This window comes from Artibeus jamaicensis, unplaced genomic scaffold, assembly GCF_021234435.1.
Source record: "Artibeus jamaicensis isolate MK-2021 breed Jamaican fruit bat unplaced genomic scaffold, CSHL_Jam_final contig_1128, whole genome shotgun sequence".
NCBI lineage: Eukaryota > Metazoa > Chordata > Mammalia > Chiroptera > Phyllostomidae > Artibeus > Artibeus jamaicensis.
This window is the reverse complement of record NW_026521220.1, coordinates 618695-643753: the sequence shown is the minus strand read 5'-3', so window position 1 is coordinate 643753 and position 25059 is coordinate 618695. Positions and strand designations below refer to the sequence as shown.

The window sequence follows — 25059 nt, the reverse complement described above, 5'->3', positions numbered from 1 at the left end:
CTTAAAAAGCAAACGTATACCTACCACATGATCCAGCTTATCCCCTTGTCAGATGTCCACACACACACCTGCGTGTGAATGTTCACAGAAGCTTCACTTAAAATAACCAATCACTAGAAACAACCCAAATGTCCATCAACAGCTGAACGGGTACATCAGTCACGGACGTTCATAAACTGGACTGCTACTCACGGAAAAAGGGGAAATGAACTACTGATACATGCCACCATATGAATGAGTCTTCAAATAATTATGCTGAGTGTAAAAAGCCAGAATTCCAACCCTCCCACCAAATTATACATGTTGTGATTGCATTTATACAAAACTATAAACAAAAGCAAATACTATACAGTGTCGGCAGATCAGTGGTCACTGGGGGATGGTGGTGGGTGGGGAGGGGAGACAGGACAAATGGAGTATAAGAGGTTTGAGGAAACTTTGTGGAGAGAAAGTGTTCACCTTGTGTTAAGGCCAGTTCCACAGGCATCTGTAAAGTTTAAACATGTGCAGTTTACTCTGTCAGTTCTACCTCAATGCCTGTTTAAAACAAACAAGCAAACCCCAAGGAATCCCAGAGCCATACCCACATTTAGGCACCATACAGGCTCCTTCAGCTTTTAAGCTTTTTACTTATTCCTGGTGTTTCCAAGTTTGCAACAGAATGAAATACAGGGTTAAATCACGGCAGAACCCGAAGCAGGCCACATGTAGTCACAGTGACCCTGAAGGAAAGCTCCTGCCTGACGGAAGGCACCCGGGTGGACTCTGGAAGGCAGAGGGTCACGTCCGTGGGTGTTGCAGGCACAGGCTACCCCTAGATGATCTGCTGCCACAGACCTGCAGGGCGACACACCCAGCATGCATAAGGTGGAATTCTTTACCAGATGGTCACTAATACCCAGGTTCCTTTTCATTTGTGAGGTAATGTTTTTAAAAAAACAGTTATAAGGTTTTGCCAAGTTAGTGTCACATTGTTCGCTTCTCTACTTAAACCAAAGACAACGGTCTCTGTGGCAGACTGGATTTTTCGCAACGGCCATAGCAACAGACGCTGGCTGTGTCTGTCAAGAGACGGCACCCACGTCCCACCCCCTTGTAGTGAGCAGGCCTTTGTGAGAAACAGCCTTGACAAGCAGAGTGTGGCAGAAGAGACGCTGCATGACTTCCAAGGCTGGGTCATAAAGGCGAGGGGCTTCTGCCTGTCTCTCTCTGGACATCTGCCCTGGAATGCAGCCAGCACCCCGTGAGGAAGTCCAGGCCACACGGAGAGGCCGCATGTGGGTTTCCGGTCACAGCCCAGTGAAGTCCCAGCTGAGAGCCATCATCAAACACCAGACACGTGAGGGCAGGGGCCCAAGACGATTTAGTGCCTATGAACTGAGGGGAGTAGAGAGGAGCTGTCACCACCAGGTCCCCACACAAACCGTAGATTTACGAGTTGAATGCCATCATTATTTTAAGGCATTGACATCTGAGGTGGTGCCTGCTACACAGCTGTAGAGAACCAGACCAGCTTTCTTTCTCCTGAGTCTGAAGAGCCCATTTGGACAGGAAACTACAGCTGAGCCTTGAACAACTCTTCTTCCTCTCCAGGAGGGCAGCCCCCCCCCCGCCAGTCAAAAACCTACAGATACTCTGACTCTCAGAAATGTTAATAACTCTTGGCATCCACGGGAAATTGGTTCCAGGGACCCCTGAGGACACGAAATCCACGGATGCTCAAGTCCCTTATTTAAGTGGTATCTATCCATGCACAGTCAGCCTTCTTGCACTTGTTGAAAAAAGTCTGCATATACATGAACCCACAGTTCAAACCCGAGTTGTTCAAGGGTTAACCCGAGTAGCTCCTCCCTGTTCCATCCTACATTATCTAATGGTTACTTGCCCTTTCCATAGTGATGTACCAAGACAGCAACAGAGCATCCTTACAAATAACCTGCAGAGAGGTCACCCTAAATTTCCGGAATGACCTCAGGCTAAATTCATTTGTGAAAAGCCAGAGCATCATGTATAAAATGAACCAGCCTGTCAAATTTCAACTCTGCTGTAGATTTCACATTATGCTGGTATCCCATCCAAAGTGGATGAAGCACAAGGGGAAAAAAAAAGATTTCTCATCATGTATGGAATAAAGGACTGCATGCTATCTGGGATAACATACATATGAAGATTACTTGACAGATGATTTAGTGATTCTGCTTTTAGTGAAATAATTAAGCAGAACTTAAAAATGTCCCTCATCTGATTTCTCTGCTTCTCAGCATCACTCGTAATAAAAACACCAACCTACTGGGAACTTCCTGAAGAGCCCACACCACTGCTGGGGGGGCAGGCGGCTGAGTGAAAGGGGCCCGGGGCTACGTGTCTGGAGACCCAATTATATGATCTCGGGCACGCATGCCACTTTTTAAAAATAACAATTTTATTCAGGTATAATTTACATACACAACTACTTCCTGTGAATTGTACAACTGAATGCATTTGGAACAATACACCCAAGGAATTATGGCCATAATCAAGATACGTACCATTTCTATCAATTCTGAAAGCTGCCCTTCCATCCTTTGCCCCTGAGAGAACCACTATGAATGAGTTTGCATTTTCTAACATTATATATAAGTGAAAACATAATATATACTCTTTTGTTTCTGGCTTATTTCACTCAGAATAATTATTTTGAGATTCATTCAGGCTACGTGTAGTTTGTTCTTTTTCACTGCCGAATAGCATTCTATTGTACCAGTGAGGGGAGTGGGGTATTTCCACTTTTTGGCTACTGTGGATGGAGCCAGGTATGGCGTGGCTGGGTCACACTGCAGATGAGCCCTTAGCTTGATGAGAAACTGCCAAACTGATTTCCAGAACGGCTGCGTTGTTTCACATTCTCACTACCTGTGTATGAGAATCTGGTTGTTGCACATCCTCACCAATCCTTGGATTTGCCATTTCCTCACCAGTGACGTGAAAGCCACAGTTCTGCATGGTTCTAGGGACCATCTCTAGTCTGACTTTTTCCAACTTTTGAGAATGGAATTTTGGGTGTTGAGTCAGGTGAAATACTTTAAATGTCACCTACGTAGCACTGGCCAGTGTGGCTCTGGTTGGCTGGAGCGTCATCCCACGGACTGTTCAATTCCTGGTCAGGGCACATACCCAGGTTGCGAGTTCGATCCCTTGTCTTTGGGTGTGTGCAACCAATCAAGATATCTCTATCTCTTCCCCCCCCTTCTCTCTCTAAAAGTAGTGAAAAAATGTCCGTGCATGGGGATTAAAATTTTTTTTTGACCTAAGTAAATGAACTCCTGAGACAATTATGTCAACACTAAGCACAAGAGCACTGGCAATCAAACCAGTTTACTACCCTCAGCAGGCCTTCCTATGTTGTAAGTGGGAGCTGGGCGGGGAGAGCATGAAGGGAAGAGGAACAGAACCTGAGTTAGGGAGAACAACAGGCCTCTGTGACTCCATTACACTCCTCAGGTCCCTCCCAGGCCTGCACTTCAACAAGTCCATTGTGCTGAGGAAGTCACAACAGGTCCATCCGAGAGATGCTCTTACTGTGCACTGTCCGCCTCTGCCAGGCAGCTGTCAGGTCACCATTTCTGAGCATCCTTCTACATCTGGGGGCCCTGAGTGTGGCTCTGACAGGTGATCACCATGAGAAAGGTGAAAACCAGCATCTACCAACTGGTGTTTATGTAATTCCTCCACTCTTTCCCCATTATAGGAAAATCTAACTGGTGTCAGCCACAAAGGTAAAAAACGTGACTGAACCGTGTCCCCTCCCAGACACTAAAACGGAATACATTAATTAATGGCACCGGTGCTACACAATTGCAGCTGACCCCTGAGCAGCACCAGTTGGCGCCAACCGCCTGCACGGTCGGAATCCACGTGTCACTAAGTCAGTCCTCCACCTGCTCAGATGCCCCACCGCCGGTTGGTCCTTGAACAATGCAGGTTTGGATTGCGTGGGACACATCAAAAAATACCCACGTGTAAGGGGGCCTGCAAAATCCAAACCTGAGTTGTTTAATGGTCAACTGTAATTGAAAAAATTACAGCCCTGACATTTCTGGAAATAGTTGTTAATAGTTGCTGTCACATCATGTTTAAACAAAATGTAAGAAGAACACTGTGATTCTGGGAAAACTTGATTTCCCAGCTGCTATGTTTGGCATTAAAAAGAATCCCCTGGAAACAGGAAACTGTTCTTTTACTCCACTGTGGCCGTTAGGCAATTGTCTAACCTCCACTTGCACAAAAAGGACACAGGCCTGGGAAGGGCCCACGAGGGGAATGCTATCTATTCCCTGGTGGCTCCCTGCAGACATGGGAGCTTTTGCTCAGCTGCTGCGAGCTTTCTGGATGACGACGTTGCGCCACCAGGACAGAGACAGACTGGGCCACACAGTGTTGATCGCCTCACTGAAGAGAACTGAGAGTATATATATATATGTAAGTCACATAAAGAATGGAGGGCACTAAAAATCTAGCCATTCTTTTTCCCTTTGGGCAAATACTTTTAAGTCCTAGAGCAAAGTGATATTTACAAACAATAAATCTTTCTGTATGGAACTTAGTTTCCACGCAAAGTGACAATGTAAAAAAATTTTTAAATGGACTTTCAACCTAGATTTGATTCCGATGAAAACCCTTATCTACTGCTTGCACCTTTAAAAAAAATTTTTTTTAACTCTGGGAAGCCATTCCTGTGACCTGAGATTCCGGTTAGAGAAGAGGAAATTAAACCAACTAAGATTTACTTTACTACCAGGAATCCCAAATGCACTATTTTAACTGCACTGTCTACCGGCAGAACTCCCAGCTTTCCTAACCTTTCCCATTCCACCCTTCCCTATCCCGGTTCTAACTTGAACCACAAAGATAGGGTGTTAGGATAGGGGAGACAGAGAGGGATGGACTGGGGGAAGTGGCACTTACAATGTTTTCCCAAAGGAAACTGAAGACCTCTTTGAAAGGAGGAAGGAGAGCTATCAGTAGAAATAAGCATTCTAGCTTCAGTATCGGACAGACACGGGGCCATGCACACAGAGGATGCTCTCTTCTCTGGCCCCTCCCAGCAGGGACCTATCAGTTTTCGGGGTGATGTCCGACCAACGGAGCCACACTACCAGTGTCCAGTACGTTTTCCTTCTCTCAGCAACTTCGTCTCCTGCCAAACGTGTCCTGGCTGCCTTGGTTAATCCCCAATGCGTTCAAGGTTTTTTTGATATTTTAAGTCCATACTGAATTTTAATTATTAATGTGTTTAATTTTACTTAGTAGTCCAAGGCTTCCTGAGAATATTAACTATATTAACGTTTTTAGATCCTTACTTCTGTTTCAACATCTAGCACATGACCTGGCACAAAACTTAATATACAGGGTCCAACATAAAAAGGGTCCCTTTTTAATTACCAAACCATAACACGTAAATCTGTAACATAACAATATCACACTCAAACACACCATGTGACATTTTAGGTGAAATGTTCTAATTAAAACTATAAATGATTATACCTGCATTATTACTCTACCAACCACGCTCAAGCTGGTGTCACTTCTACCAGACCCTGCATATTTGATAAGTTAATTTTTATTTTAGGAAAAACTGATAGAATGCAAGTAAAGCACAGCATTTCTAAATCATTCACACCCATCAACTCTTCTGATTCTGCTTATCTCCACTAAGAAATACATAATTTTTTCTTCCTCAGCCCAAGCACTAATGAGTAAATCTCTCAATAAAACTGAACGTTTTTCACGCCAATCTGAGATTATATTACCTCAGGCAGTACTAAAAGCTTTTGTTCATTTATTAAAACTATTTTGTACTAGAGTAGCAATATTTTTCTGATATATCGCCTTGGACAAGGGAACCAAAAGAAAAAATAAACGGGACTATATCAAACTAAGTTTTTGCACAGCAAAGGAAATCATCAACAAAATGAAAAGACAACCCACTGAACGGGAGAACGTGTTCCTCAATGATACATCTGATAAGGGGGTTCATATACAAAGTTTATAAAGAATTTCTAAACTCAACACCAAAATGATGATCCAATTAAAAAATGGGCAAAGGACCTGAAAAGACGTTTCTTCAAAGAGGACATACCAATGGCCAACAGACATGAAAAGATGCTTAACCTTACTAATCATCAGAGAAATGCAAATTAAAACCACAACGAGATATCAGCTCAGACCTGTAGAATGGCTGTCATCAATAAACTAACAAACAAGTGCTGGTTAACAAGTGTAGAACCAGCAGAAAGAGCCCCAAGTAGCTGCCTCTGGGAAGCGGAAATGACAAAGGTGATAGGACAGAGGGCAGTGGGCTATCGCTTTTTTTTTAAAGCACTTAAAAATCATTAGTTAACTGCATATTAACTGTTTATTTAAAAACATAATTGTGTACAAACTGAAGCACTGATTTAAAATAAAGGGAAGACACAACCCTTAAAACAGTAGTTCTGAAGGCTGTTTATACAATGCCATGAACTCATTATATAGCCTGGAGGAAGTCATTTGTCCTTGTTGGGGATTTCAGTCCCACATTTGTAAACCTGACAGTCAATAAGAACGCCAAGACCCTTTCGACAGTAAAATTCTAATATTCTAAAACATCAGTGAAGAGTAAGTGGCAGGGCACAATTTAAGAGAGAAAAATGTATTTGTTAGATAAAAGGCCAACTCACAAGGGCTTGTCCTGTAATGGGTGGTTAATGAAATTACAGTGATTAGTACAATTATTTTAGGATGACTCTTAAGAGAGTTAAAGGAAGACGATACGGGTATTAGGGAATCTATCTCCGTCAATTAGACAGCTCCTAGACACAAAGCACGCACAGTCCAAGCATTAGTGATGCATCTGGGACCAGAGAGAATAGTCCATGCTGACTGTCACGTAGGAGCTCCTGCTCTGGCGAGCTAGTCAAGTGCCACAACCTGCCCTTCCCTGCAGACTGCGAGTAGGCAGAGGCCGATGGCTGGTCCCGAACTGCAGGCTGCAGAGGATGGGCGTGCTCACCCACGTTTCTAACTGGATAAGAAACAGGCTCTGGCACTTCTTACACAGCTCCTGACAAATTAAGAGTTCTATCAGGCACCCCTTTTCAGTTCAAAAAGGTTATTCATTTAGAATATCCAATTTTAACTCAAAGACCTTGAAATAAAATAACCAGCACCCTATCTACTTTTACATGCAACAAGAACAGATGTCTGTCTTTCAGGAAACAAAAACCAGACAAACAAAAAAGCCACACATCTAATGTCGCTACAGAAGTGATCACAGATGCAAGGAAGGGGCTGGAGGGGGCTGGGTTTGGAGCTTGACTGTTCAGTGTACAAAACGCTCTTCCCTCTATATGTTAATTATTCTGTTTTACATTATATTTCCTCCTGCATAGTACACACCCAGTAAATTAAAAAACTTAAAAATTATGTATTGAAGTTCTTAACTGATTTGTGTGTATATTTTTTAACCTGACAAAATTTACCTTAAAATCATATAATCAGAGAATTCATGTGGGAATGAACAAGAAACATTAGTTAAATTACTGATTTAATGTTCAAATTATCTAATCAACTTATTTAATTAACTAAATGGTTAGCAAAGTTCCATAATAAAAGGAGGTATTGTATAATTATCAAAAATGACTAAATTTAAGTAGCATTCTAAGAAAATTTATGTTAGAATACCCCATAATACAAAATAAAATAATTTTAAAATTTTATTAAACACATGGTATATGCTGGTACGTGACTGCCTCAGTTACTCCTCCATTTTATAGAGGAGGAAACTGAGGCCCAGAGAGGCTAAGTAGTTTGCATACAGTCACACAATAATGGGCAGAGCTAACATTCGAAGCTTATTTGACACTCAAGTCCAAGACCTTGATCACTTACTCTATGTGTGATTATCATCGTTTGGTCTATGAGTCACCTGCAGTGCTTATAAAATGCAGATTCCAGGGTTTCACTTTATATTCTTGAATTATACATCTTCAAGGTTGGTCTCAGGCATCTGTACTTTTTTTACAATCTTCACAGGTCTCTCCATACAACTTTGAGAACCACTGTCCCCAGAACGAACATCCCATGTACCCATCACATCGATAACAGATTCAGACAGTCACTGAGATCTGCCGTGTGCTGAGCCTCACGATAGAAATGCTCAAAGGAGGTCCAGAGAGGCCCTTCTTTTAAAAACTGCTTTTTTACTTTTGATTTTAGAGAGAGGAGAAAGGAGGGAGAAAGAGAAGGAGAGAAACACAAATGTGAGAAAGAAACAGCACTTGGTTGTCTTCCATACACACCCAGACCAGTGACCAAACCTGCAATCCAGGCATGTGCCCCGAGGGGGAATCAAACTGGCAACCTTTTGGTTTTCAGGATGACACCCAATCAACGAGCAACACCAGCTGGGACAAGAAGGGCCCTTCCTGTCTACTGATATGAGTGGACAAAAGCTCACAGTCCAGAAAAAGAGACAGACATGCAAACTGACAACTTCAATTCCCTTTTACACACCCTGTGGGATTTGAGAACACAGGGAAAATGAATCACAGATGTAAGACACCCAAGGAACATACCCTGAGATATAAAAAACACTCAGTTCTGATCGGGTTCAAGTCGAGGAAGAACTGCGCTCCATGGGCTCTATGAGGAGGGAGTCGGGGAAGCGGCATGTGTGAGGGATGCACCCTCCCAGGGAAGAAGTGGAGCAAAACCAATTTTGCACAGAAGCTAACTTCTGAACCAGCTGGAAGGGGTGGAGTGAGAGGACGGGGCGGCACTGGGGGCCACGGTGGGACTGGGGATCTCACAAGAACGAGGAGTCAATAAGCCTACACAGGGTCTAGATCAATCATAAGGGGTCTTGTTCTCCATGCCAAGAATCTTGGACTTTAGCCAAATGACCAAGAGGAAGCAGCTTAAAGAGAAATAAGCAGATCACAATTTCAAACTGTTCTGGCAGCAGAGTAGAAGATGGACAGGAGGATGAGCAAATTACTTAGGTCTATGTAAAAAAACTTATACACAACATTCACTGCAGCATTGTAGCCAAAACAACTCAAATGTCCATTAACAGATGAATGAATAACAAACCGTCGTATATCCATACAATGGAGTATTATTTAGCCATACGAAGGCGTGAAGTATTGATAACATGCTATAACATAGATGAACCTTGAAAACATGCTAAACAAAAGAAGCCAGTCACGAAAAACCATGTATTACATGAAGTGTCACAATAGGCGAATCTATAGAGACAGAAAATTAATGGTTGCTTAAGCAAATGGGGAGAGACTGCTAACAGGCAAGAGATTTTTTTGGATTAATGAAAATATTCTAAAATTGATCACAGTGATGACCGCACAACTCTGTGAATACACTAAAAATCAACCAAATGTGCATTGTAAATGGGTGAATTCACTCTTGTTAATTCAACATGCTTGATGTTTCAGTTCTAGATCAAAGTCTTAGACGCCATCATTAATGTTCTTGCTACTAAGCAAAACTGAGACTATCAGTTGTATCAAAATCCTTTAGGCTGGATTTTTATGTTTGGCTTCTTCACGCAGCATATTTTCAAGGTTTTTTAAAAAAATGTATTTATTTATTTATCTTTTTTAGAGGGTAAGGGAAGGAGAGAAGGAGAGAAATATCAATGTATGGTTGGTTGCCTCTCATGAGTACCCTGCTGGGAACTGGCACTGCATGTGCCCTGACTGGGAATCCAACCGCGATTATGTGGTTCGCAGGCCCACACCCAATCCACTGAGCTACACCAGCCAGGGCTTATTTTCAAGGCTTTATCTTATGTTGGCATTTCCAATTCATGAACAAGGGATGTCTTTCCATTTGCTTAAATTTCCTGTAATTTCTTTCAGCAACTTCTTATAGTTTTCAGTATATAAGCTTTATGCTTTCTTGCTTACATTTATTTCCAAGTATTTTATTCTTCTTGATTCTTTTCATTTTCAGTGTTTTCATTGCTGGTGTACAGAAAGGCAAGTGGCTTTCACTCTGACCTCATGTCCTACAACTTTGTGAATTTACCAGCCCTAACGGTTGTTATGTGCCCTCTTTAAGGTTTTCTAGGTATCAATCATGTCCTCTGCAAATAATTTTAGAAATTATTTATAAACATTTGCTATTTAGAAATAATCATAGAAATAATTTTATTCTTCCTTTCCAATGTCTTTTATTTCTCTCTCTTGCCTGACTGCACTCGGTAGAACGATGAGGAAAATGCTGTGCAGAAGTGGCACAAGCAGACATCCTTTCCTGTCCTCACCTGAGGTAGAAAGCACCCAGTCTTTTCACCAGAGTAATGTTAGTTGTGGGTTTTCATAGATGCCCCCCAATGGACTGAAAAAGTTCTCTCACACTCCTAGTTTAAATACTTTTTAAAAAATTTAAAAGAGATTTTTAAAGAGAGGAGAAGGGAGGATTTAGAAAGAGAGGGAAACATCAATATGCGAGAGATGCGTCTGATCGGGTGCCTCTCACACGCCCCCAACCAGGGACCTGGCCTGCAACCTAGGCATGTGCCCTGACTGGGAATCGAACCAGTAACCTTTGATTCATAGGCTGGCACTCGATCCACTGAGCCACACCAGCCAGGGCTTAAATACTTTTTTTTAAAACTCATGAATGGGTTTTGAACTTTGTCAAATATCTTTTCTGCATCTACTGAGACTATTTTAGGTTTTTTCCCCCTTTACTCTTTGATATGATGTATTACACATTAAGTTTCACACGTCAAACCAACGTTGCACTCTTGGTCATGATATATAATTCTTTATATGTACTACTATTTTGTATCTGCCAGTGTTTTGTTGAGGATTTTTGTGTTGTAGTCTTTTTTACTTATGATTATCTTTTCCTGACTTTGTTATCAGGGTAGTAACACTGGTCTCACACAGAATGAGTTAGGAAGTGTTCGCTCTTCTATGTTTGGAAGAAATTGAGAAAGATTAATGTTAATTTTTTTAAACATTTGGTAGAATTTACCAGTGAAGCCGGTAGCCCTGGGCTTTCCTATGTTGGAGGTTTCTTTTTTTAAATATATTTTATTGATTATACCATTAGTTGTCCCATTTCCCCCCACTTCATTCCCCTCTACCCTGCACACCCCTCCCCACATTCCCTCCCTTTAGTTCATGTCCATGTGTCACATGTTCTTTAGATTCTATATTTCCCATACTATTCTTGCCCTCCCCCTGTCTATTTTCTACCTACCGTCTATGCTACTTATTCTCTGTACCTCCCCCCCTTCTCCTCCTCCCACTCCCCTGTTGTTAACCCTCCATGTCGTCTTCATTTCTATGGTTCTGCTCCTGTTCTACCTGTCCTCTTAGTTTGCTTTTGTTTTAGGTGTGGTTGTTAGTAACTATGAGTTTGCTGTCTTTCTACTGTTCATATTTTTTATCTTCTTTTTCTTAGATAAATCCCTTTAACATTTCATATAATAAGGGCTTGGTGATGACGAACTCCTTGAACTTGACCTCATCTGAGAAGCACTTTATCTGCCCTTCCATTCTAAATGAAAGCTTTGCTGAATAGAGCAATCTTGGAGGTAGGTCCTTGCCTTTCATGACTTTCAACGGATCAGGATCTCTGTTGGAGGTTTTTAATTACTAACTCACTCTCTTTTATTGTCACAGATCTATTCAGATTTTCTTTCTTCTTGAGTCAGTTTTAATAGTTTGCATATTTCTAGGGATTTGTCCATTTCATCTAGGTAATTTTCCAGCATACAATTATTCATTGTATTCCCTTTTAATTCTTTTTTCCTGTAAAATTATTAGTCACATCTCCTCTTTTATTCCTGATTTTAGTAATTTTATTTTTTCCTTTGTCAATGTAGCCAAACATTTGTCGATCTACTGTCTTTTCAAAGAGTTAAATTTTAGCTTGATTTTATTTTCTCTGATTTTCTTACATCCTTTACTTCTGCTCTAATCTCTATCATTTCCTTCTTTCTGCTTGCTGAGTTTAGTTTGCTATTTTTTCCTACTTTCTTAAGGTGGAAGCTTAGGTTATTGATTTGAGATCTTTCTTCTGTTTAAGATAGGTGTTTACAGCCCTGGCTGGTGTAGCTCAGTGGATTGAGCACAGGCCTGCGAACCAAGGGATTGATTGAGGTTCGATTCCCAGTCAGGGCACATGAGTGGGTTGCCGGCTGGTTCCCCCAGCAGGGAATGCATGAGAGGTAACCATACGTTGATGTTTCTCTCCCTTTCTCCTTTCCTTCCCTTTCCCCTCTAAAAGATGAATAAATAAAATCTTTTAAAAAAATTTTTTAAAAAGGTATTTACAGTTACCAATTTCCCTCTGGGAGCACCTTTCAACACTCCCAAAGTTTGAGTCTATTGTGAATTTTCCTGCTGTTCTTCTTTCTACTTTTTCTACTTTCTACTTTCTAATTTTCTACTTTCATTCTATACTGTCATCAGAAAAAATACTTTGTATAATTTTAATCTTTTAAAATTTAATGAGACTGGTTTTATAACTCAACATATAGCCTATGCTGGCATACTCTTTGTGTACCTGAGAAGAATGTATACTCTGCTGTTTTGGGGTCGAGTGTATTGTAGGTATCTTATGAGTCTAGTTGGTGTAGAGTTTATATACGTAGTATATAGTTCAAGTCTTCTAGGTCCTTGCTGATTTTCCATCTAGCTGTATTCCGATCATTTGCTTTTTTCTGCTATATAATTTTTTATGGTGGTAAAGTACACATAAACAGAACATTTATCACTTTAATCATATGTAAGTGCACAGTTCAGGGGCATTAAGTACACTTAACAGTGTTGTGCAACCAGCACCAGTGCCCACCCCCAGGACATTTTTTGTCTTGCATGAACCGAAACACTATTCTCTCCAGACAATAGCTCCTCACTGGCCCCCGCCCCAGCCCCTGTCCCCACCATTCCACTCTGTCTCTAGGAATCTGACTACTCGTACAACAGGACTCGTACATATTGGTCCTTTTGGGTATGGTTTATTTCATTTAGTACAATGTCTTCAACGTTCGCTGTCTGTAGCACGTGTTAGAAGTTCTTTCCTTTTCAAAGATGAGTAATATTCCACTGCATTTGTGAACTGCATTTGTTTATCCATGCACTAGACCCTGGGATTGCTGCTGCCTTTGGGCTGCTGTGGAGAGTGCTGCTGCGGGTGGGTGTGTGAACCGCCTCGTCCGGCCTGCGCGTTCAGTTACTCGGGGTAGGCATATACGCACATCAGAAGCAGGACTGCTGGATCATACAGTAGCTCTGTGCTTAATTTTCTGAGTGAACACCATCCTTTTTTCTCTAACCACTGCAGTGCACAAGCGTTCCAGCTTCTCATCCTTGCCAATACTACCAGTCTCCTTTGTATCTAATGGAGCTGGAGACATGTGGACACTTAGCAAACCCTCACTGATTAGTATGACTTTCTGAGAACTGCAAGTTCATTCTCATGTTTTATTTCTGTGTGCATATTTGCACCGAAATATGAAATGACAATTGAGAACACTGGCTGCAGGCTGGGGAGAGTCTCTGTAACTAAAACCATATGCGAGGACACTGAAAATCTAAACTATACTTTTCATCAGTCTAATGAACATATTTTAGAGGTTTCTATTGTGTGTCGAATGAGAATTTCTTCTCCAAATACCATGCTTCACATAAGATAAAATATTGAGAGGGGAAAGAGGGACAGACAGACAAGAACAAGGGAGGAAAGTAGGCTATTAACACAGTCCAGATGTGAAATGATCAGGGCACCACCCAGCACAGTAGGAAGGGGGAAATGCTGTGGAAAACGACTTAGCTGAAAGAAAACTTCAAACATAACAATTAAAATATTAAACTAAAATGAACATATCTTCACTGTTAGTCCAGAAGAGGAGACCTCAAAGAAGCATTTAACCAGGACTTAAATAAGAAAGTGCTCTAGTAGCTGAATAAGAGTACTACAAAGATTAACCACTCTGGGAAGGTAAGAAACTTAAGTGACACACCACCAAATTCACAGTAGATTTTCAATGTGTAAAACGTATTTCTGAAATTCAGTACAGGACCTGTCATTTCTAACATGAGATATGTAACAAACAGGACCCTCTAGCATTTGATCTGGCAATTGCTCACACAGGACAAAAGAACTGCGGTTACCTGGTAGCCTTCTGTTTTCTTCTGACACCACTTCAGCAAAGCATTCCTCTTTGATCCTCCATATTCTCTTGCCAATGCTGAGAGAGGGTCCTTCCTTTCTTCCCTGATAAATAAAAATAAGAAACCCAAAGTTGAGATATTTTTTGTTTGAGCACCATTATAAGCCAAAAATCCAATAAACAGAAAAGACCAATGTTAGTCTGCATTCTTAAATAGGGCAAGTGGACGTACTAAGGCGTCCAAAGGTGACCTGTACCCTTTCATTCATTTGCTTTTTCCCATGAACTTTTACAGGGTCCCCGAGACCCGCCGCTGCCAGGACTTCCTGCTGTCCATAGAAAGGGGCTCTATTTGTCACCCACACAGAACAGGAGAGGACTCAGGACAGCAGACACTCGCAACTAAGGGAAGGTGTCCCAGGCTGCCCAGGAGGGGGAACAAGCCAACGTTGGCAGCATCTGAAAACCTGTACGGCTGCCTTTCACGCAACCCCTGCCCTTCCACAGTCTTCATGCTCTGCTTTTATTCTATTCATTTTTGTTCCAACCCTTATGCCTATAATCATTTCACCTTTAAAAATAGTTTATTATAAATACAAAGGACAAGGTTATGCAAGAAGAAATATAGGCATAATTTTCTGCCTTCCAGGTGCTTACTATTAGGAGAAGCAAGTAAGACAAAAGATGGCAATGAACCTTAAAACAGCCATAAAATATCTCAGATGTGTTTACTGCCGAGCTGCACACCATCGTCGCAGGTAGTCAGATGTTAACCTCACACAGAAAATGGGATTTTTCTGTGAACTCGCTCATCCAACACCCTGCTCTTGAGCTGCGCCAGGTGAGGTGTCACTGCCAGGCAAGGGGCTGTGAGCAACACAGGGGCCTGCCCTTCAAAGAACTTCAGAGCTCACTACAGAATGGGCATACTATAAAAGCACAAAAAAAAATCAATTAACTCATTTTAAAAATTATATGGAGGACACTTTAGAGTGCTATTAATTGACTTGGACGAAGAATAAACATCCTGCCCCAGACGAGACACTGAATCAAAAAAAGATTTGGTGACAGAGCAGGGGAAGCACACGCCCTGCTCACCCAACACCAGGCCCCGTCCCGCGGCTGCGACAGAAGGAGAGCAGAACGTTAGGGACTCCTGGGGGCGGGTGCTTTGTAAAATAACCTGCTTGCTGACAAATGGCACAGTCGTAAAAACTTGGTCTATTTTTTAATGCTTGCTTTATAAGGCAGAGATTCTAGTCCCAAGTCCCATAAACTTAGTCCAATTAAGTGCCCTAGAGGTTATTACATTACAAATGGCTTAGTATATTCTTCAGCACTCTAATTTCTGTCTGTATTTACTCTTCAGAATATGTTAGGAAATCAAAGAACACACATTTAGAACTAAAGCTTTTCCAATAGATAAGTGCACTGAAATAGCACCAATTTTTAGAATCAAAAGTAAAACATAAATATACTTCAACATGCAGTTAAGACTGCTGCCTTGAAGAAATATACTTTTGTGTCCCTATACCAGCCTGCCAGAATCCTGCTTTGGTGTAAAGGGTTCAAAGAAGTTTGCGGTAAGACTGCTGAACACAGAAAAAGAGAAGGAAAAATAAAGATAAAAAATTTAGGATCCATAAATGATTGCTAGAGTCCCCCAACCAAAAAAATCTCCATTGTGCTTAAAATTAACTATTATAATCAATGTGAAAAGTTCACTCTGGCTCACAACAGGTCTGTTTTATTATAGAAACAGTATAAAAAGCGTAAAGAAAAAATAAGCGCTATGGACACAGTAAGAAGCTACAGAAAAGAGCCTCCTAGAGCTGGAGGGTTATCTCTTAAAATTCCTTCACTGAAAGACGAGGAAACTAAGACCAGGACACAGCTTCTCAGTGGGGGAGCCAGGAAGAGTGGGTGCCCTTCCCAAAGGCACAAAGACAGTAAGAACAGCGCCCTGTGTCAGCCAGGGCAGAGTGCAACTAATCCTCACTATTGCACCCCTACTTGCTCCAAAGGTGCACTGCTTACCTGACCACGATTCTAAGAGGTTGGTCCCTTAGACTCAGGGCTTTACTTTAAAAGTAACATACAGCAGTGGCTGGTGTGGCTCAGTGGATTGAGTGCTGGACTGAGAACCAAAAGGTCACTGGTTCAATTCCCAATCAGGGCACATGCCTGGTTGTGGGCCAGGTCCACAGTTGGGGGTGTGCAAAAGGCAGCCAATAGGTGTCTCTCTCATCATCCTTCCCTTCTCTTCTCTCTAAATAAATAAATAAAAATCTTTTTTTGTTTAAAGTAAGTATAGCCCTGGCTGGCGTAGCTCAGTGGATTGAGCATGGGCCTGTGAAGCAAAGAGTCGCTGGTTCGATTCCCAGTCAGGGCACATGCCTGGGTTGCAGGCCAGGTCCCCAGTGGGGGACATACGACAGGCGACCACACACTGATGTTTCTCTCCCTCTCTTTCTCCTTCCTTTCCCCTCTCTCTAAAAATAAATAAAAAATATATTTTAAAAAGTATATAAGTACTTTTAGTACTATAAGTATATAAGTATAAGTATATAATTGGAGTCTGAGAGGCCAAATGTCCATTTTGGCCTCAGACCTGTAAGTTATTATATCACTACATTTCTGAGACCTGTCCCTACCCCACCTCTAATTCCTAACAGGTCATAATTGCTCTGAATTCCCCTTTATGTTTAATTCCTCCTGTTTTTCCTCGTTCCTATAAACAGCGTATGCTAAATTTTTACATCTACTGTTTCCTTCTAAACTATAAATACTTCTTAGTCCCAAGTAACTTCTGATATAAGAGAAATAGGAATATAACATAGTATTGCATTTTCATGTATTGTTTCTCAATTATTAACACAGCCTCACATTCTAAGCATCCAATCTACACAATTAGAGCCCTTTGATAGCTCTCATTCTTTTGTTCCTTTTTTAATTAATCATACTTCCCTTTGAAAACCCCCGAGTCCTGCCCATTCCCACTGCTGCCCCCTAGGTCCGGAGTGGATAAATACCCGTTAGCTGCTTTCCTCAGCTTTGGCTCAGAGCAGAATGATCCTCGCATCATCTCACACTGATTTATTCTCCCCACTTGGTAGCTGCTGCCACATCAAAGTGATTCAATTTGACTTCAAAGAGGTTCCCCTGCTCAGCCTCAGCCCACAGGTCAATCTTTTCCCCCTGCCCCGGAAATGGTAGGCGCATACCTTCCTTGGGTTTTCTGGGCCCGTCCTCTCTGTGCACCATCCCCTCCCAGCTTACTCATCCTTTGGGGACATTCACTCAAGTCACTGGCCTTGACAATAATGTCTACCCTCCCTCCCCACCCACAACCCTCAGGCCCCACTCAAATTCCACTTTTCTAATCTTCCCTAGCAGCCCACCCACAGCCCCAGTATTTGAATTTCACAACAGTTACTTTCATATTCAACCACTCTCTAATTCAAAAACCAACAACAGAAACAGAAACACCAGCTGCTTGGGGAACGAAATGCTTTCTTTAACTTTGTTTTACTTCTATACCATCTACTCAATTCCGGGCACAGAAGAGGAGATCAGAAAATACTTAATAACACACAGGTTAAAAAATACATCAGTGCTTGAATGCATCACTTTATAACTTAACCATTTACTCTTCGAAGGCCAGGAAAGGTGTATGCACGAAGTGTGTCAGGACTAACTGTTCTCTACCTTATCCGGCTGCGGGCGGTGGGCGTCACGGACGCTGTGGGCGAGGAGGAGAGGGAGAGCTGTGGCGACGTGGTGCCCATGGCCATGAGAGAGGCCGGTGATGCTCCCTCTGGTGCAGAGATGTCTCGTTTCATCTCTTCGCTACTTCGTCGAGACACTGCGGAAGTAACCATTGTGCACGTTATAGCAAAAACATTTTAAACTGAGTTCTTGAGACATTCCTCCCATAGTTTCAAAACAGAGTATAAATTAGCACACAAGAGGAAAAGCTAAAATTTTCTTTATCTCACTGATATGTTGAAAGAATTTCTTATTTTTTTCATTAAAAATATAAGAAAGGGACAGGAGTTGAAATGCGTGTGAACCCCACATGCCCTGACTGTAGGCAGCGTGTCTCCCCACCCCTGTAACACTCAGGGCGCCGACGCAGCACATGGGGGGCACTCTGTAAAGGCTCGTCCCATCATGAAGACCACCAGAACCAAAGGCAGCACTTGAAAACTACTCATTCTCCACTCATGTCAACCTGACTCTTCTACTCAGCCAAAAACTCGTGAAAGGGTCATAGAAGAGGATTCAGGCCATCAATGAGACAGAAAACCAACAGTCGTCGAGTCAGCTACTGAGAAATAAAAACGATCAGAAAAGCCCTACTTTGGAAGCCTGGCACAGTCAGACGGCGCGTCTTGCTGGACTCACAGAAAAGTGCTGAGAACTGTTGGGCAGGAAGCAGCCACTTCAGCCACTGAGAACAGAGCCACAGTGAAAGCGGCTTCCTAGCAAGGACGCGCGGAGTACTAGCAGGTGCTCACAACGTCGGGCTGAGCTCAGTGAGAAGTGAGATATGAGACAAAGTTCCTGACTCCAAACACTCTCTCTTACCTCAGAAGATGCGGGATATGAGGGAGCCATTAACTGTATCACCGCAGGGCTGGTTGTAATGCAATCGGTGTTATGCATCAACAATTTCCCATCAGTGAAACTACCTCCCTTTCACTAGTTAAAATTCTCCTGATGATTTCAGGATGACCACAAGCTGAATACAGCACTGCCTTAGAAAAGTGACGTCTTTAAAGATCCAGGAGACAGATGCTTTCTCCTACTACGGGATCTTATTAGAATAAAATGCACTTTTGAGGCACTTACATATTCTGACATGTTTTATAATTAGTTTTTTTCTTTCAATGTCAGATCTCTCTCTGCCTCAAATCAGCAGCACCTTTTGTGGTATGCTAGGAAACTGAATGAGAACACTTTTCATAGCTTTATATAAAACAGGAAAAACAGACTGAGGAAGAACAGGAAGCACTGTTACAGGAAAAGGCCCTGCAACCTGGCCTTTGTGATGAGCCCTGTGGCCAGACTCCCCGCCGATCTGGAGACCCAGCTGTGATGAATAAGAACTGCCTAACTGAACTCCATGTATAAGTGGGACGTTAACTGCAGGGGAGAGAATACAGAATTTCTCCTTTCGTAGTCTAATTTCTATTAGTTGAGCTACTAAAAGTTAAGAAAAGACCACCAAAGGAAAACACAAAGAACTGATAAACTCAAGAGTTACCCCCAGGAGACAAATGAAGTAAGCCCATGAAACTCATCGTTACAGAAATGGCTTACCACTCCGTCAAAATCTGGCCTCCGGAGAATCTTGGGTGTGCTCTGACACAACTCTCCAGCAGCCACGGCACACCGCGGGGAGATTTCAGTCTTTCACAACCACATCCGGTTTGTAGCGTACCTTATCTCCAGCACATCATCTAACCCACTCTAGGCATCTAATAAATAGTTTTAAATTTTTATTCTTTTTTTAATTTTTGAAATTTCTTTTTTTTTAAAGATCTTATTTATCTTTAGAGGGGAAGGAAAGGAGAAAGGGAGAGAAATATCAGTGTATGGTTGCCTCTTATGCATCCCCTGCCGGTAACTGGCCTGCAACCCAGGCACGTGCCCTGACTGGGAATTGAACCTCCATCCTTTGGTTCACAGGCCCGCGCTCAATCCACTGAGCTATACCAGCCAGGCTAATAAATACTTCTGAAATGAATGGAACTATTTAGTTTTTGTCTTTTTAAGTCAGGGCCATATGACTTCTATAGAATCTGAAAGGTATAATAGGGGAAATTCAGAGTGAAAAATAGTCAACTTAAGAGCTAAAGAGGCAAGTGAAATTACCTAATTCTAAGAGGAAGTATTCAACACCATTACTGAAACTGCTGGAAGATTCTTTTTAAAGGAAATTCTGAACAAAAGTCATTACCTGAGATGGTCTTGGCACTTTCCATGGCAGGTACTCTTGGCAGAGAAGCAGGTCGGCTGGTTGAAGATGTCCTTAATAGATGCTCTGCACAAAGAGGAAAAGGTCACGATAAAGAGACCCGACACTGAACACTGATGTAACAGAGGCAGTAAGAAGGTGAGTTTCACTCCTCTCAGCCTCGCAGCTCATCTCCTTTCCCAGTCAAGGGCACTTCTACAATCCCCCCAAAGAGTCTACTTACACAAAATGACTTCCATAGACAAAGGACACAGAAAAACATTCTGTTCAATGTTTTATTTCTAGAGATGAGACATTTGACACAGATGAAAATGCTTCTAAATCACCAACTGCTCCTTACCTCTTTGATGCAATTCAATCAAAATTCACAGATTCCCTATTGCATCTAGGTCTAAAAAGTATAAGCTAAATGAAAGCCTTGCCCTGTACCACACAGTTAGTGGGGAAGACACACACACACACACACACACACACAAACAAGTCAGGATGGAATTAATTAGAATACTAGAATGATAAGAGCTATCAAACCACACAGAGAGAAGCCATTCACTTTGATTTCAGGAAGAGGGAAGGCTTCAGAAGCATACTGTAATGACAAGCTGGGCTTTACCAGTCGACAAGAGTGGGTACTGCATTTCAGCCAGACAATACCCAAAGCAAAGATACAAGGACATTCAAGTTGAAGGATAATAAAATCCTAGTATGGCTAAAACATGGGCACATGGAAGACAGAGAAGATAGCAGGAAAAAGGGCTTCAGAGGGTAGACGAGGCTGACTGATGAGAACCTTCACTTCCTGGTACGTGGACTTGGGTCTAAGGGCAACAAGGAAGAACAGACATTTCCGAACGTCGGGGAAGGACGCAGTCAGACACAGCCCCAACTGCCTGTGTGTTTGCAGCCTCACCTGGTCCTCCTCCTCCCTCGTTCTCTAAACAAGAGCTGTCTAGGGAGTTTGAGTCCCTTGGACACTGGCACAAGCTGTCCTCATGTCCTCTGTACTCCTCCTCCTTTCCCTCCTGGCTACCTGTGCATCCTACAGGTCTAGTTTCCACATGGCCTCCTCGGGACCTGCTGCCCAGGGTGGGAGCCCCCGAGCACAGATCGGCACACTTTGTGCCTAAGGCTACAAGCCCAACATGGCTGTCATCAGGCCAGGCTGCCAAGCGAGAGGCCAGAGTGGATGTGTTCTGCTTGGCCGGGTCTATTAGGGATGTGTGGTTAGGATGAAGGGGAACACCACCTTGTACACTTAATGAAGACTGTTAGTCTCACTGACCAAGGAAGTCCCTGCAGCTAACAGTCCCTAAATCTTGCCTTTCCCCTTTTTAAAAAGGGGGAAGGCAAGATTTACCGCAATTCAAAGAGCTGATTCAACACCTCTTTTTAAGAACCAATGATTTAAAATACACCTCCTCTTGTTATATCATGGTGTCAAAAGTAATGGCATATGACATTATCTTTCAGGGACAGCACGTCTTTTATTTTAAAATTTACTTTCTAAGCAAATGAGGAACATCTGGTTGTAATTACAAACTACTTGGAGGGGAAGGGATTAGGAAGGATGAACTCACTTTCTTAATGCATATAGGATTTATATAGCCTAGTCATTACATCTGTCTGGTCGAGAACAAACCTCACTTCTGTGCAAAAAACCTACATCAATCAGAATTCTGAACCTGTCAGCACCAGGCATTCATCCTCCCAGGAAGAGTATTTTTATGCACGAAGTCTGACAGATAAAACAAAGTTAGTAGCATTCAGAAATAGTAGGAAACAGAAATCGACATTTTCAGCCCCAGCTGGTGTGGCTCAGTGGATTGAGTGCCGGCCTATGAACCAAGGGGTCACTGGTTCGATTCCCAGTCAGGGCACATGCCTGGGTTGCGGGCCGGGTCCTTAGTGGAGGGCACGGAAGAGGCAACCACACACTGATGTTTCTCTCCCTCTCTTTCTCCCTCCCTTCCCCTCTGTCTAAAATAAACAAAATCTTTAAAAAAATTCAACATTTTCAATGTAATTGAATTTTCTATTTTACAATTATAAAACTGGTTATTCCCCTAAATCTTAATCTCCCAAAGAATGCGGCAAATGAAGAAAACGGAAAACAAAGGCCGTCGGGACTTGTGAATCAGAACTAGAGTGTTGGCTGTGACGTGGGCCTCGTGCGGCCCCACAGGGAACGCATCTCCGAGCCGCCTCCTCCCCGCCCCACTCACACGGTGCTCGGGGCACCCGACGGAAACAAAAGCTCCTGCAGCGCCCTGTGTCCGCGGCCCAAACCGGGCTGCGACTTTTTCTTATTTCACGTCTAAGGACCAAGAGTGTTTCAACTTGGCAGACACTTTCTGAAAATATACAAAATGTTACGTATTTCATGGCCCTCATTTAAATAGCCCCCATAGATTATTCTTTTCAAAATTATTTGTGGTAACTTTCAACTGGCACAATACAGCCTGCTCCCATTTCACGAAGCGTTTTCACTGGGAATCAAACAGGCGCCCAGAGGTGCCCGTTACAGTAAGAACACACGTGCCCGCCCACAACTGTAGTGGGCCAGCTGGGTTCCATCCTCATGTCAAACTGCTGGTTATCCGTACTCAGGAAATAAGATCAGTGCAGTGCAGCACGCAGAAGAGATTATATTTTATAGTAATAGAGTCTATCTACTGTCACAGGGAGCTATTCTTGTCTTTAATCCATTTATGACACAAAAATGACTTGGGTGCCCACTACTTGCCAGGCACTGGGCTTGGTGCAAAGATCAGAGAAAGGAGGACAGGAGGCAGGAAACTTGCCCTCATGGAACTCGGAGTCTAGAGAAGAAGCCAGACCTTGAAAAACCATTACAAGTGAAGGATGCTGGGGCAGAACAAACACAGGGCTCCAGGAACACAGCAGGGCAGGTGGCCTGCTCTTCAGAGATCTGGAAAGGCCTGCGCAGGCAGTGACTTCTCAGTCAAGACTAGAAGGATAATTACTAGCTTTTACATAGGCAAAGGAGAGTCTGGAGAGGATTTCCCAGTGCACACCAAAAGAAACTCATGGGGCGTGGGGAAGAGAGGAGTGGGCGAGGCTGCGGGCAGGCCAGGAGTGCCGAGCAGGGCAAAGTGTGCAGGCGATGCGGGCCAAGTGAAGCATCTTTCTGGCTGCTTATCATAAATCAAATTTGTATTTATTTTTTCAAAATTCAGTATTCTGAAAAAATTTTATATCTCTATGCCTCAAGTAATATAATCTGGACAGCTAACAGTATGAATTTCTTTACAGAATATTGACTAAACTTAACTTTCTCACATCTCCATGTGTCTGAGCTGGTGGCACACACATGGCAGTCACAAGGCCACACTGGGCACCCCGGGCTCTCCAGTTACCTAAACCCTCAGCTGAGGTCTTCATCTAAGGCTCTGCACCTTTTAAGACTGCGGTGCAAACGGGGACAGTGAAGAACTTTTTGACCACCTGTGTCCACGTGCCCGGTAACAGACCCGGCCTTTCCTGCTTGGGCCACAAACGCTAATTCACGTCTGTCTGTGAAGACTCACCAAGGCGGCATTGATCACGGCCCCAGCCACTTAGCTCAACTGCTGACATTAATAACGAAGGAGCATTTGATTAGTCCATTTGTAATAAGATTTCCCTGGTCTGAAACATTCTCCTGCAACTGACACACAAGAATGATGCTAAAAGAGAACAACAACAAAAAAACACCCCTATTATACTAAACTGGAAAAACAACAACAAACTCTGTAATTTAAGCGTAGTAGAACAAGAGGAAGAACCTTTTCAAATTTCAGTAATGAAGCCACCAAAACTTTCGAAATGAAAATTATAGACTGTTTTTTGATTCATGCCAAGATAAAAGAGACAACCAAGGAAGAAAAGCATTTCAAGACAGAGTTCAGAAATTCTACCCTTATCAGTTTTGTAAGTGGTTTGTCTCGTGACCACATAAGATAAGATCACACTATCAACAAATTCTAAGATAAAAATTCATCTAAGTGTGTTTCCAGTCTGTCTCCTGCATTTGCACCGCTTGCCCTGAACTGCATTAGGCAATATAGCAGACTAAGTGGAGAATCAATCAGACTGGCATTAACACAGACAGACCGCACACACCCCATGCCCAATGGCACTATCATTTGACACATTACCAGATAATACAATGAGGAAAGCCAAAAAAAGATTTGATTCAGCAGTTCCCAGAGATACAACACATTCGGTCTCTGTCTTCAATACCTTGGCCCACAGACCTTCCATTCCCCATTCCCACAAAAGCCAAGGCAATAGGAAAAATGGAACAATAACCCTTGCCTAATTTCCCAAATTTATTCTTTCCTAAAAAACACTCGGGGTCCTTGTGAAAATGAAGTTTCGAAACTCCCTTTCCTGGACAGTCCATGTCAACAGATCTCAGATAAGGCCCAGGATTCCCTATTTCACCGAGTGGCTCCGGTAGGTCTTATTAACAGGTAAGGTTGAGAAACACTGCTGTGCTAGCTTTCCTCGGCCAACTGTGACCTGCTGTGAGCCAATCACGATGAGTCTGGACGGTAGCCACTGAAAGGCGAGAGAGTCCCAAGGGCTGGCTTCAGCCTGGCTTCAGGAGGTTTGGATAGGCCCCGAGCCATTTCTCACTGGAGCACCTCTGCCTTCCTCTGGGGCCGACGGGGGCCTGGGGACTCAGTTTTCTTTGGTGTTCCAGGATCACCTTGATGCTCTCCAGATAGGGGCTGCTCCCACAGGGTTGTCAATGGCTCAGGGTTATACACATTCTCGAAGGCTCTGGTGTCCTGGCTCCTGGCTCCAACTGTAGTTGACTGTGACTGCAGACCAAAAGGCTGACTATGGACAGAACAGGGGCACAGGGGCACACGGAATGGGCAGGGGAGTGGGACTGCTCCTG

General features: G+C 42.9%; 1 protein-coding gene across 3 annotated transcripts in view; it reads right to left on the bottom strand.

Annotated features, from left to right (window-relative positions):
* The window catches only part of SPECC1L (sperm antigen with calponin homology and coiled-coil domains 1 like), a 109776-nt gene that overhangs the window by 17295 nt on the left and 67422 nt on the right, over window positions 1-25059 (bottom strand). For all 3 annotated transcript variants that reach the window (XM_037158727.2, XM_053664494.1, XM_053664497.1), the window contains 3 exons: window positions 20136-20219; window positions 17879-18035; window positions 14172-14274 (listed from right to left, as the gene is read on the bottom strand). In XM_037158727.2, coding sequence (XP_037014622.2) covers window positions 14172-14274; window positions 17879-18035; window positions 20136-20219 — 344 coding nt within the window. The remainder of the gene's footprint in view (window positions 1-14171; window positions 14275-17878; window positions 18036-20135; window positions 20220-25059) is intronic.